The sequence below is a fragment of the Salmo salar genome, chromosome ssa14 (assembly GCF_905237065.1).
Source record: "Salmo salar chromosome ssa14, Ssal_v3.1, whole genome shotgun sequence".
NCBI classification, from domain to species: domain Eukaryota; kingdom Metazoa; phylum Chordata; class Actinopteri; order Salmoniformes; family Salmonidae; genus Salmo; species Salmo salar.
The window spans coordinates 95,471,343-95,484,721 of record NC_059455.1 but is presented as its reverse complement, the minus strand read 5'-3'; the positions used below and the strand labels follow the sequence as shown (position 1 = coordinate 95,484,721).

The following is a 13,379-nucleotide window of genomic DNA, read 5'->3' as shown; positions in this document are numbered from 1 at the left end:
AGGGGTACCAGTACTGAGTAATGATAACATGGTTATATACAGGGGTACCAGTACTGGGTAATGATAACATGGTTATATACAGGGGTACCAGTACTGAGTAATGATAACATGGTTATATACAGGGGTACCAGTACTGAGTTAATGATAACATGGTTATATACAGGGGTACCAGTACTGAGATAATGATAACATGGTTATATACAGGGGTACCAGTACTGAGTAATGATAACATGGCTATATACAGGGGTACCAGTACTGATATAATGATAACATGGTTATATACAGGGGTACCAGTACTGAGTAATGATAACATGGTCATATACAGGGGTACCAGTACTGAGTAGTGATAACATGGTTATATACAGGGGTACCAGTACTGAGATAATGAGTAATGATAACATGGTTATATACAGGGGTACCAGTACTGAGTAATGATAACATGGTTATATACAGGGGTACCAGTACTGAGTAATGATAACATGGTTATATACAGGGGTACCAGTACTGAGTAATGATAACATGGTTATATACAGGGGTACCAGTACTGTGAGTAATGATAACATGGTTATATACAGGGGTACCAGTACTGAGTAATGATAACATGGTTATATACAGGGGTACCAGTACTGAGATAATGAGTAATGATAACATGGTTATATACAGGGATACCAGTACTGAGTAATGATAACATGGTTATATACAGGGGTACCAGTACTGAGTAATGATAACATGGTTATATACAGGGGTACCAGTACTGAGTAATGATAACATGGTTATATACAGGGGTACCAGTACTGAGTAATGATAACATGGTTATATACAGGGGTACCAGTACTGAGTAATGATAACATGGTTATATACAGGGGTACCAGTACTGAGTAATGATAACATGGTTATATACAGGGGTACCAGTACTGAGATAATGAGTAATGATAACATGGTTATATACAGGGGTACCAGTACTGATATAATGATAACATGGTTATATACAGGGGTACCAGTACTGAGTAATGATAACATGGTTATATACAGGGGTACCAGTACTGAGTAATGATAACATGGTTATATACAGGGGTACCAGTACTGAGTAATGATAACATGGCTATATACAGGGTTACCAGTACTGAGTTAACGTGCAGGGGTACGAGGTAATAACTTGGCTATATACACAGGGTACCCGTAAGGAAACAAGGTAATTGTGGTAGATATGTACAGTGCATTCTGAAATTATTCAGACCCCTTGACTTTTTCCACATTTTGTTACGTTACACATTTTGTTACGTTTTTTTTTCAAAAATTCATCAATCTACACACAATACCCCATATTGATAAAGCGAAAACAAGACTCTTCTTAGAGCTTGCCGCCCGGACAAACTGAGCAATTGGGGGAGAAGGGCCTTGGTCAGGGAGGTGACCAAGAACCCGATGGTCAGTCTGACAGAGCTCCAGAGGTCCCTCTGTGGAGATGGGAGAACCTTCCAGAAGGACAACCATCTCTGCAGCACTCCACCAATCAGGCCTTTTGTGGTAGAGTGGCCAGACGGAAGCCACTTCTCAGTAAAAGGGACATGACAGCCCACTTGGAGTTTGTCAAAAGGCACCTAAAGGCACTCTCAGACCACGAGAAACAAGATTCTCTAGGTTTGATGCAACCAATTATTGAACTCTTTGTTCCTGAAAGCTGACACAGAGTCAAACACAGACACCACACCTCATTGGTTGAATGTAATAAATGACAAGTTTTATTGTTGCACAAAATGTACAAAATAACAAGCAAATGGACAGCTCACCCTTAGTCCCACCCTTCCCGCCGTTTCATTCGCCAAGATGAGGTTGGGATTTTATTTTTATTTTTTTTAAACCTATGACTCACTACAGCAAGTTCAATGGTCCAAGCCAAGCCATGGTATTTCTGAGAGAGACAACACATACCCAATTTCAGCTTCACTGAACAATTAAAAATGAATAAAAACACCTTTTATGTACACATTTTTGTCAGAACTTTTACACCATGCCGTCTATATATTTATACAGAATATGCTTGTACCACATATCCCTGTATAGAAAATATATTCTAAGATCAACTGAAGTTAGACTAAGGTCTATAGACATGGAAAGTACAGCTCTGCTAATTAAATCTCCTTTTTCAACTTCTTTATTTTCAATACCTACTTTATCAACAACATTTGTTTTATTTGCCTCATACTAAAAGAAGAAATGTCTAGTGGAACATAAGCACATTTGTTATTGTTGTTGTGTATTCTATCCTGGAGGACCAGAGCTGGCCTTGTAGGTGCCTGATGAGAAAATACTCAGCTTGCTCACTTATTTACACTGCGACTCTATGAGTAATCTAATGACTGTGCCTGTGTGCATATATGTGTGTGTGTGTTTATATACCCTCTTGTTATGATAAGGTCTTTGTCCCTCTCTGATAGTCTCTGCCCTTCTCTTTATGTTTCAATAGAGTATTCCCTAAAACATCCAAGATGGCACATCCAAGATTTCACAATGTACAGAATATGGTTTACTGATGGCTGGTTGGCTATGTAGGGATTGGAGCAGTAGACTGTGATGTCCTGGAGCCTTTTGGACCCCCTAAATATAGACACCAAGCAGTGTTACAAGGCAAGCAGTCAGTCAGTATCTCCTTTAACCCCCTAAAAATAGACACCAAGCAGTGTTACAAGGCAAGCAGTCAGTCAGTATCTCCTTTAACCCCCTAAAGATAGACACCAAGCAGTGTTACAAGGCTAGCCGTCAGTCAGTATCTCCTTTAACCCCCTAAAGATAGACACCAAGCAGTGTTACAAGGCTAGCAGTCAGTATCTCCTTTAACCCCCTAAAGGTAGACACCAAGCAGTGTTACAAGGCTAGCCGTCAGTATCTCCTTTAACCCAATCCTCACCTGCTGATGATGCAGTAGCTTTGGCACTAGGTGTATGAAATGTTGTGTGAGGTTTTATGTAGATAGTTAAAAAGTTTTAGCACCATAAAGAGAGGGCTGAATCACCAAAATTCTTCACAAACTCCATTTACGGCATAACATCACGTACTAGTGCCAAAAACTCCCACAGTTCCCGTGGTTACGATTCAAGTAGGTGGGAGGGGGGTGGGGGGGTGAGGGGGGGGGGGGGTCGGAGTGGGTGTGTGATGAGCAGTGTCTGGGGGCATGTGAATACAGTAAAATAGCTTCCTCTCCTTATCTCCTCGTCCCCTTTTTTTCATCTGCAATACTTACTTAACGCCTGTGTTTTCAGTTCAGTGTAAATGGAGGAGGGGAGACAAGGAGAGGAGACGAGGAGAAGAGGAAGCCCCTTCAAACTATTGGGATGGACCCTCAATGCAGTGACTGAGCATAATCTACACAGGGGCCCGGTCCCAAACCAATACCTCTCCCCGTACCCTAGGACCTTGTTGACAATCTGACAAATTGTTTGGATTGGTATCAGCAATACGGTTAAAGCTCCCATTAGCCTTCTGGTATGTTATGAAGTGTTTCCACCATAATGCTTCCAACTCCAAGTCATTTTAGATCAAGGGGAGTCAACAAGGTCTTTTGGAAAAGAAGAAGCCATTGGTTTGGAATCAGGCCGTTTTGTCAATCCCAGTCTATTCTTTACAGTTTGTAATGGAGCCTGGTTAAAATCTTTCCAGCGACTAGGTGGAGACTGACAAACAGTGTTGTTTATATTCTACGTGAATGCAAAAATATTCTTCAGACTAACGTTGTTGGAATATGAACCTTTTTGTTTATTTTCATTTTTTTGCTTCAGTTTTATTTCGTGACCATATATTTTTCTAATATATCTTTTTTCCTTGTTGTTCTTCCTCTTTAGTCTTACTTATTAGAAATCTGGTAACACTTGTTTTGTTTTTTTCTCTCTTTAATATATATCTCTATAGATTATTTTCCTTCATTTTCTTTTTTTACAAAATGAGAGACAGAATGATGAACAATACATAAACTTCTTCTTTTCATCAGTTCTTTTTTTTTTATCAGACCTGATCATTTAGCTTTTCATTCTTGTAAACAAACAGGATTCAGCCACCACAGTTTGTTCTCCCTCGGTTTTTTCTTCTCCTCCCTCTGTGTGCACTCTCTCTCTCTCTCTCTCTCTCTCTCTCTCTCTCTCGCCTCTCTTCCATCTCTCATTGAAGAAGAGCCCTGATTTGTTTGGAGGTGCTGTCGTCGTTTAGATGTCTGGTCGTATACCTGGAAAGGGAGGAGATGAGGGGGAGGGGAGAGAGAGGAAGAGAGGAGAGGAAATTATGGTGAGAAGGATAAGAGGACATGAGATGAGAATCTCTACACACACTATCTCTGTTGATGTCTCCCCTCTCTCTCTCTCTCTCTCTTTCTCTCGCTTTCGCTAACTCTCTATCTCTCTCAATTCAATTATATATCAATTTACGGGGCTTTATTGGCATGGGAAACATATGTTAACATTGCCAAAGCAAGTGAAATAGATAATAAACACAAGTGAAATAAACAATAAAGATTAACAGTGAACATTACACTCACAGAAGTTCCAAAATAAAAAATACATTACAAATGTCATGTTATGTGCAAACAGTTAAAGTACAAAAAAATAAATAAGCATAAATATGGTTGTATTTATAATGGTGTTTGTTCTTCACTGGTTGCCCTTTTCTTGTGGCAACAGGTCACAAATCTTGCTGCTGTGATTACACACTGTGGTATTTCACCCAATTGGTTTGTTTTCAAATTCTTTGTGGATCTGTGTAACCTGAGGGAAATATGTGTCTCTAATATGGTCATACATTTGTTAGGACGTGCAGCTCAGTTTCCACTTCATTTTGTGGGCAGTGTGTAACACATAGCGTGTCTTCTCTTGAGAGCCAGGTCTGCCTTCGGCGGCCTTTCTCAATAGCAAGGCTATGCTCACTGAGTCTGTACATAGTCAAAGCTTTCCTTAATATTGGGTCAGTCACAGTAGTCAGGTATTCTGCCACTGTGTACTCTCTGTTTAGGGCCAAATAGCGTTCTAGTTTGCTCTGTTATTTTGTTAATTCTTTCCAATGTGTCAAGTAATTATCATTTGTTTTATCTCTCTCTCTCGATGTTTCCTCTCTCTCTCCCACTCTCTCTCTCTCTCTCTCTCTCTCTCTCTCTCTCTCTCTCTCTCTCTCTCTCTCTCTCTCTCTCTCTCTCTCTCTCTCTCTCTCTCTCTCTCTCTCTCTCTCTCTCTCTCTCTCTCTCTCTCTCTCTCTCTCTCTCTCCCCTTCAATGTCGCCTCACCTCAGTGCGTTCAGTAGTCCCTCCACGCTGTTGGAAGGCTGTTCTTTCAGCACCTTGATGCAACCCTTCATCTGTAGACAGACAGACAGACAGACAGACAGACAGACAGACAGACAGACAGACAGACAGACAGACAGACAGACAGACAGACAGACAGACAGACAGACAGACAGACAGACAGACAGACAGACAGACAGACAGACAGACAGACAGACAGACAGACAGACAGACAGACTGTTTTAGAGAAAGGTCATCATTCTCTGTCCCCTACAGGAGGACATGTCAAGTGTGGTCAGATAAGGCCAGCGGTATAAGTGTAAAAACATTTCTGTGGTTGTAGTGTTTGTGTGTGTAGTTATGTGTGTGTGTATGTGGTGTGTGTGTGTGTGTGTGTGTGTGTGTGTGTGTGTGTGTGTGTGTGTGTGTGTGTGTGTGTGTGTCTTACGTCTATTTTGGATGTCTTGGCGAAGGCTCCTACAGGGTGGACATGGTCGTACAGGATGATCACTCCCACCATCACCCTCATACAGAACAATACGGTGTCTGTGTTGGTGAACCTACAGCGGTACTCACTATGGAGAGAGGAGGGAGGGAGGGAGGTAGGGGAGAGAGGGAGGTGGGGGGAGAGAGAGGGAGGGATGGTGAAGGAGACAGGAATTGTTATTGCTTTAATCAGCTTTAAGGCACTGTGTTTTTTTGGATAATGACTTTTATGATAATCATGATTATCATGCCAATAGTGCTCATTAAATTGATTTGTGAGAGAGAGAGACAGAGCGAGACAGACAGAGAGAGAGAGAGAGAGAGAGGGAGAGAGACAGAGAGAGAGGGCGAGAGACAGCGAGAGAGAGACAGAGAGAGAGAGAGAGAGAGAGACAGCGCGAGAGAGAGAGAGAGAGACAGCGAGAGAGAGAGAGAGAGAGAGACAGCGCGAGAGAGAGAGAGGGAGAGAGAGGGAGAGAGAGAGAGAGAGCGCGAGAGAGAGCGCGAGAGAGACAGCGAGAGAGAGAGAGAGCGCGAGAGCGCGAGAGAGAGAGAGAGAGAGAGAGAGACAGAGACAGCGAGAGAGACAGCGAGAGAGAGAGAGAGAGAGAGAGAGAGAGAGAGAGACAGCGAGAGAGACAGCGAGAGAGACAGAGAGAGAGAGAGAGAGAGAGAGAGAGAGAGAGAGACAGCGAGAGAGACAGCGAGAGAGACAGCGAGAGAGAGAGAGAGCGCGAGAGCGAGAGAGAGAGAGAGAGAGAGAGAGAGAGAGAGAGAGAGAGAGAGAGAGAGAGAGAGAGAGAGAGAGACAGCGAGAGAGAGAGAGAGAGAGAGAGAGAGAGAGACAGTGAGAGAGACAGCGAGAGAGACAGCGAGAGAGAGAGAGAGCGCGAGAGCGCGAGAGAGAGAGAGAGAGAGAGAGAGAGAGAGAGAGAGAGAGAGAGAGACAGAGACAGCGAGAGAGAGAGAGAGAGAGAGAGAGAGAGAGAGAGAGAGAGAGAGAGAGAGAGAGAGAGAGAGAGAGAGAGAGACAGAGACAGAGACAGAGACAGAGACAGAGACAGAGACAGAGAGAGAGACAGAGAGAGAGAGAGAGAGAGAGAGAGGGTCTAAAAGAAAAATAGACTATGTGAGGAACAAACCAATCAGCGTACACTTGGACTGAAGGTCAGAGTATAACTTCTGATTTGTGTATTTAAAACCCTGAAGTATAACATCCTGCTGTTTTCTAAAGACTCATTACACAGGGGTATGGTCTGTGACCTTCTGAAGAAGACTATGGGATTACAGGGAAAGAGAGACAAAGATGGAGAGATGGGGGAAAAATGTAGTGAGATGGAAAGAGAGTGAGAGATAGTAAGAAAGTGAGAGATGGCGCAAAAGAAGAAGAGGGATTGAAAAAGACAGGACTACAGAAAGAAAGGACTACAGAAAGACAGGACTACAGAAAGAAAGGACTAGAGATAGAAAGGACTAGAGATAGAAAGGACTAGAGAAAGAAAGGACTAGAGATAGAAAGGACTACAGAAAGACAGGACTAGAGAAAGAAAGGACTACAGAAAGACAGGACTAGAGATAGAAAGGACTACAGAAAGACAGGACTAGAGATAGAAAGGACTAGAGATAGAAAGGACTACAGAAAGACAGGACTAGAGATAGAAAGGACTAGAGAAAGAAAGCGCTAGAGAAAGACAGGACTAGAGAAAGAAAGGACTACAGAAAGAAAGGGCTAGAGAAAGAAAGGACTACAGAAAGACAGGACTTGAGAAAGACAGGACTAGAGATAGAAAGGACTAGAGATAGAAAGGACTACAGAAAGACAGGACTAGAGATAGAAAGGACTAGAGAAAGAAAGGACTAGAGATAGAAAGGACGAGAAAGACAGGACTACAGAAAGACAGGACTACAGAAAGACAGGACTACAGAAAGACAGGACTAGAGATAGAAAGGACTAGAGAAAGAAAGGACTAGAGATAGAAAGGACGAGAAAGACAGGACTACAGAAAGACAGGACTAGAGAAAGACAGGACTAGAGATAGAAAGGACTAGAGATAGAAAGGACTACAGAAAGACAGGACTAGAGATAGAAAGGACTAGAGATAGAAAGGACTACAGAAAGACAGGACTAGAGATAGAAAGGACTAGAGAAAGAAAGCGCTAGAGAAAGACAGGACTAGAGAAAGAAAGGACTACAGAAAGAAAGGGCTAGAGAAAGAAAGGACTACAGAAAGACAGGACTAGAGAAAGACAGGACTAGAGATAGAAAGGACTAGAGATAGAAAGGACTACAGAAAGACAGGACTAGAGATAGAAAGGACTAGAGAAAGAAAGGACTAGAGATAGAAAGGACGAGAAAGACAGGACTACAGAAAGACAGGACTACAGAAAGACAGGACTACAGAAAGACAGGAGTAGAGATAGAAAGGACTAGAGAAAGAAAGGACTAGAGATAGAAAGGACGAGAAAGACAGGACTACAGAAAGACAGGACTAGAGAAAGACAGGACTAGAGATAGAAAGGACTAGAGATAGAAAGGACTACAGAAAGACAGGACTAGAGATAGAAAGGACTAGAGATAGAAAGGACTACAGAAAGACAGGACTAGAGATAGAAAGGACTAGAGAAAGAAAGGGCTAGAGAAAGACAGGACTAGAGATAGAAAGGACTAGAGAAAGAAAGGGCTAGAGAAAGAAAGGACTACAGAAAGACAGGACTAGAGAAAGAAAGGGCTAGAGAAAGACAGGACTAGAGAACTACTCACGGGGTCTCCAGCATGACGCGACACACACAGGCCATGGTGCTCAGGCAGTCTGTGGTGTCTTCAATGGGTAAGGTCTTATTCTGTAACACAGACAGCAGGGGGAGACAGAGAGTAGGGAGAGACAGAGTAAATACCAGCACTGGCCCCTGGAAGAAGGCAGACTCTAATCTCTGGCTTTCACATGACTGGGATATAGAAATATGCATCTCCAGAGGGTGGTGCGGTCTGCACAACGCATCACCGGGGGCAAACTACCTGCTCTCCAGGACACCTACAGCACCTGATGTCACAGGAAGACCAAAAAGATCATCAAGGATAACAACCACCCGAGCCACTATCCAGAAGGAGAGGTCAGTACAGGTGCATCAAGGCTGGGACTGAGAGACTGAAAAACAACTTCTATCTCAAGGACATCAGACTGTTTTTTTTTTATTTAACTTCGGGATCGGCGTCCCTTTAATAATGGGACAGTTATAAATTATGCAGCGTCTTGTGTCACGATCGCAGATTTTAGAGAAACAACAAATGTCAATACATATAAGTGTCTTATATCGGCTGAAAGCTTAAATTCTTGTTAATATAACTGCTCTGTCCAATTTACAGTAGCTATTACTGTGAAAAAAATTCCATGTTATTGTTTGAGGAGATCTCCTAACCACAAAACACTTTTTTTCACCGCAATAGATTTGATAAATTCACCTCTGAAGGTGAAATTTGTACTTACATTCTGAAATCTTGTTCTGATTTATCATCCAAAGGGTCCCAGAGATAACATGAAGTGTTGTTTTGTTAGATAAAATCCTTCTTCATATCCTAAAAAGGTCCATATAGCATGCACGATCGATTTTGTATGTCCACTCGTTCAATTTGCAGAGAAAGGAATCTGTGAAAATCTAACCCTAAACGTTTTTTCAACCAGTCAAATCACATTCGTATGTATTCCTCAGAGATCCTAGAATGTAACCAGACTTCACTATATCATTAGGGGTGTAGTATATCCTATAGGACTCCAAATTTGGTCAGAGAGCGACGACTTCATGGCACGCCGATGGCACGTATCTGTCGCAAAGTGTCACTGCTAACCTTGTGCGACAACAAGCCTTGTCCTTTTGGACAAAAATGATAAGAATATGGAAAGTTATGAAGTTATGAAAACTGGGTGTTTTGCAAATGTTGAACTTTTAATATGGCTACTAATAGTCCTAGTATACAGATCTGATGATATTCTTGAAGAAAAATGTAATGTGAATGTCTTCTTCACGTTTTGCCCAAATGTACCTGGGTGACTTCACACTAAAAGTCATGTAGTTTGCTCATACTTCGAGTTATCCGTCTGAAACTTTGCACATGCACTGCTGCCATCTTGTGGACACTATCGGAATTACAAACAGAGTGATGGCTAGATTTGGGGCCTTTCTGTTGCATTTCAAAGATGGTGGTAGAAAAAAAACGGTTGTTTTCTTCTTTGTATTTTCTCCCACCAGATCTATTTGTGTTATATTCTCCTACATTCAATTCACATTTCCACAAACTTCAAAGTGTTTCCTTTCAAATGGTACCAAGAATATGCATATCCTTGCTTCAGGGCCTGAGCTACAGGCAGTTAGATTTGGGTATGTCATTTAGGCGAAAATTGGCAAAAAAGGGTACAATCTTGAAGTTACCAGTGTCTAATATACATTTGTTGTGTTTATGTTTTGTCTACTGATAATTGCTTCAGGGTTGTTGAGTCTAAGAACTCTGTAGGATCAGTCCAACTGTTATTTAATCTGATTTATAATCACATTATAGTTGAAAATTGAAAAAAAGGGGGCTATCCCTAAGACGTTTTAATACGAACACATTTTTTCTTACAATGATGGCCTACCGGGGAAGAGAGGGTTAACTGCCTTGTTCAGGGCAGAACAACAGATCTTTACCTTGTCAATTCAGGGATTCGATTAGATTGGGCCAGTAACCTTTCCAATGCTCTAACCACTAGGCTACAGGCCACCCCTGTTAAATAGCCATCACTAGCACAGAGAGGCTGCTGCCTCCATACAGACTTGAACTAATTGGCCACTTTAATAAATGGAACACTAGTCACTTTAATAATGCCACTTTAATAATGTTTACATATCTTGCATTACTCATCTCATCTGTTCTGTATTTTATACCAACTATTGCATCTTGCCTATGCCGCTCTGTCATTGCTCATCCATATATTTATATGTATATATTCTGAGCCCATTCCTCTACTTAGATTTGTGTGTATTAGGTAGTTGAGGAATTGTTAGATTACTTGTTAGATATTGCTGCACTGTCGGAATTAGAAGCACAAGCATTTCACTACACTCGCAATAACATCTGATAACCACGTGTATGTGACCAATGCAATTTGATTTGACTTGATTTGGTCACATATACCTTAATAATAAAAAGTAGGGGTGTGGATCAGAAAAGCAGTCAGTATCTGGTGTGACCACCATTCACCTCACGCAGCGCGACACATCTCCTTCACATAGAGTTGATCAGGAAGATTGAGGCCTGTGGAATGTTGTCCCACTCCTCTTCAATGGCTGTACGAAGTTTCTGGATATTGGCAGGAACTGGAAAACGCTGTAGTACACATCGATCCAGAGCATCTCAAACCTGCTCAATGGGTGACATGTCTGGTGAGTATGCAGGCCATGGAAGAACTGGGACATTTTCATCTTCCAGGAATTGTGTACAGATCCTTGCGACATGGGGCCGTGCGATATCATGGTGAAAGGTGATGTCCGGTGGATGAACGACACGACGATGGGCCTCAGGATGTCATCAAGAGTGTGAAAAGCTGTCATCAAGGAGAAGGGTGGCTACTTTGAAGAATCTAAAATATTAACTATATTTTGATTTGTTTAACACTCTTTTTGTTTCTACATGATTTCATGTGTTATTTCATAGTTTTGACATCTTCACAATTATTCTACAATGTAGAAAATAGCGAAAATAAAGAAACACTTTTGAATGAGTAGGTGTGTCCAAACTGTTGACTGGCACTGTATCTCTGAGCATTAAAATTGCCATCGATAAAATGCAATTGTGTTTGTTTTGTACGTTGTCCATATCTTATGCATGAGCCGTACCATAACCCAAGAGCCACCATGGGCCGCTCTGTTCACAACGTTGACATCAGCAAACCGCTCGCCCACACCACGCCATTAACACGGTCTGTGGTTGTGAGGCCGGTTGGACGTACTGCTAAATTCTCTAAAGCAACATTGGAGGCGGCTTATGGTAGAGAAATTAACATTCAATTCTCTGGCAACAGCTCTGGTGGACATTGCTGCAGTCAGCATGCCAATTGCACACTCCCTGAAAACTTGAGACATCTGTGGCTTTGTGTTGTGTGACAAAAGCTAGAATAGGGTGACTTAAGGCTACTATAGGGTGTGGTGAGGCTAGTATAGAGTCATTTAAGGCTAAGGATTGGATCCAGTAACCTTTCAATTACTGGCCCAACACTCTAACCACTTGGCTACCTGCTGCCCCTGCTGACTTGGGGTGCGGTGAGGCTGGTATAGGGTAACTTGGGGTGTGGTGAGGGTAGAATAGGGTAACTTGGGATGTGGTGAGGGTAGAATAGGGTAACTTGGGGTGTGGTGAAGCTAGTATAGGGTAACTTGGGGTGCAGTGAGGCTGGTATAGGGTAACTTGGGGTGTGGTGAGGGTAGAATAGGGTAACTTGGGGTGCAGTGAGGGTAGAATAGGGTAACTTGGGGTGCAGTGAGGCTAGAATAGGGTAACTTGGGTTGTGGTGAGGGTAGAATAGGGTAACTTGGGGTGTGGTGAGGTTGGAATAGGGTAACTTGGGGTGCAGTGAGGGTAGAATAGGGTAACTTGGGTTGTGGTGAGGGTAGAATAGGGTAACTTGGGGTGCAATGAGGCTGGTATAGGGTAACTTGGGGTGTGGTGAGGCTAGTATAGGGTAACTTGGGGTGCGGTGAGGTTAGTATAGGGTAACTTGGGGTGCAGTGAGGCTAGAATAGGGTAACTTGGGTTGTGGTGAGAATAGAATAGGGTAACGGGTTGTGGTGAGGGTAGAATAGGGTAACTTGGGGTGTGGTGAGGGTAGAATAGGGTAACTTGGGGTGCGGTGAGGGTAGTATAGGGTATCTTGGGGTGCAGTGAGGGTAGAATAGGGTAACTTGGGGTGCAATGAGGCTAGTATAGGGTAACTTGGGTTGTGGTGAGGGTAGAATAGGGTAACTTGGGGTGCGGTGAGGGTAGTATAGGGTAACTTGGGGTGCAATGAGGCTGGTATAGGGTAACTTGGGGTGCGGTGAGGGTAGAATAGGGTAACTTGGGGTGTGGTGAGGGTAGAATAGGGTAACTTGGGGTGCAATGAGGCTGGTATAGGGTAACTTGGGGTGCGGTGAGGTTAGTATAGGGTAACTTGGGTTGTGGTGAGGGTAGAATAGGGTAACGTGGGGTGCGGTGAGGTTAGTATAGGGTAACTTGGGGTGCGGTGAGGGTAGAATGGGGTAACTTGGGGGGCGGTGAGGATAGAATAGGGTGACGGAGTGGTAGTTATTAACGGCTTGAGGTAGGTTCTTAATTTAGTGGGCGGGAGCTGGTGCTAGGTAACGGTAAGAGCTGGAGGGAGGGGAGGGAAGGAGGAAGGGACTCCAACTAGGGGACAGGGGTCATGACCTCTGACTGACCTCTGACACGAACTTGGTGGTGGCGTTACTCAGGGTCTTCAGCATGGGCGTGGCCTCGGCGTAGAACAGAGACATCCGATTGGCCATCTCGTTGTTCACCTCGTTCTCTGCCTCCAACTGCAGCAGAGAGAGATGGTTGGAACGCGACAACATTTACAATATCTGGCACAGGATTCCTCTGTAATTG

At 43.0% G+C, this 13,379-nt stretch overlaps 1 protein-coding gene across 10 annotated transcripts in view; it reads right to left on the bottom strand.

The window, feature by feature from the left end:
* Positions 1-1,719: 1,719 nt before the first annotated feature.
* Positions 1,720-13,379, bottom strand: part of fa49a (FAM49A) — an 82,932-nt gene continuing 71,272 nt past the window's right edge. For 9 of the 10 annotated variants that reach the window (XM_045693636.1, XM_045693638.1, XM_045693634.1 and 6 more), the window contains 5 exons: positions 13,193-13,309; positions 8,508-8,587; positions 5,709-5,835; positions 5,264-5,334; positions 1,720-4,216 (listed from right to left, as the gene is read on the bottom strand). In XM_045693636.1, coding sequence (XP_045549592.1) covers positions 4,153-4,216; positions 5,264-5,334; positions 5,709-5,835; positions 8,508-8,587; positions 13,193-13,309 — 459 coding nt within the window. In that variant the 3' untranslated portion in view covers positions 1,720-4,152. 10 annotated transcript variants of the gene reach the window in all.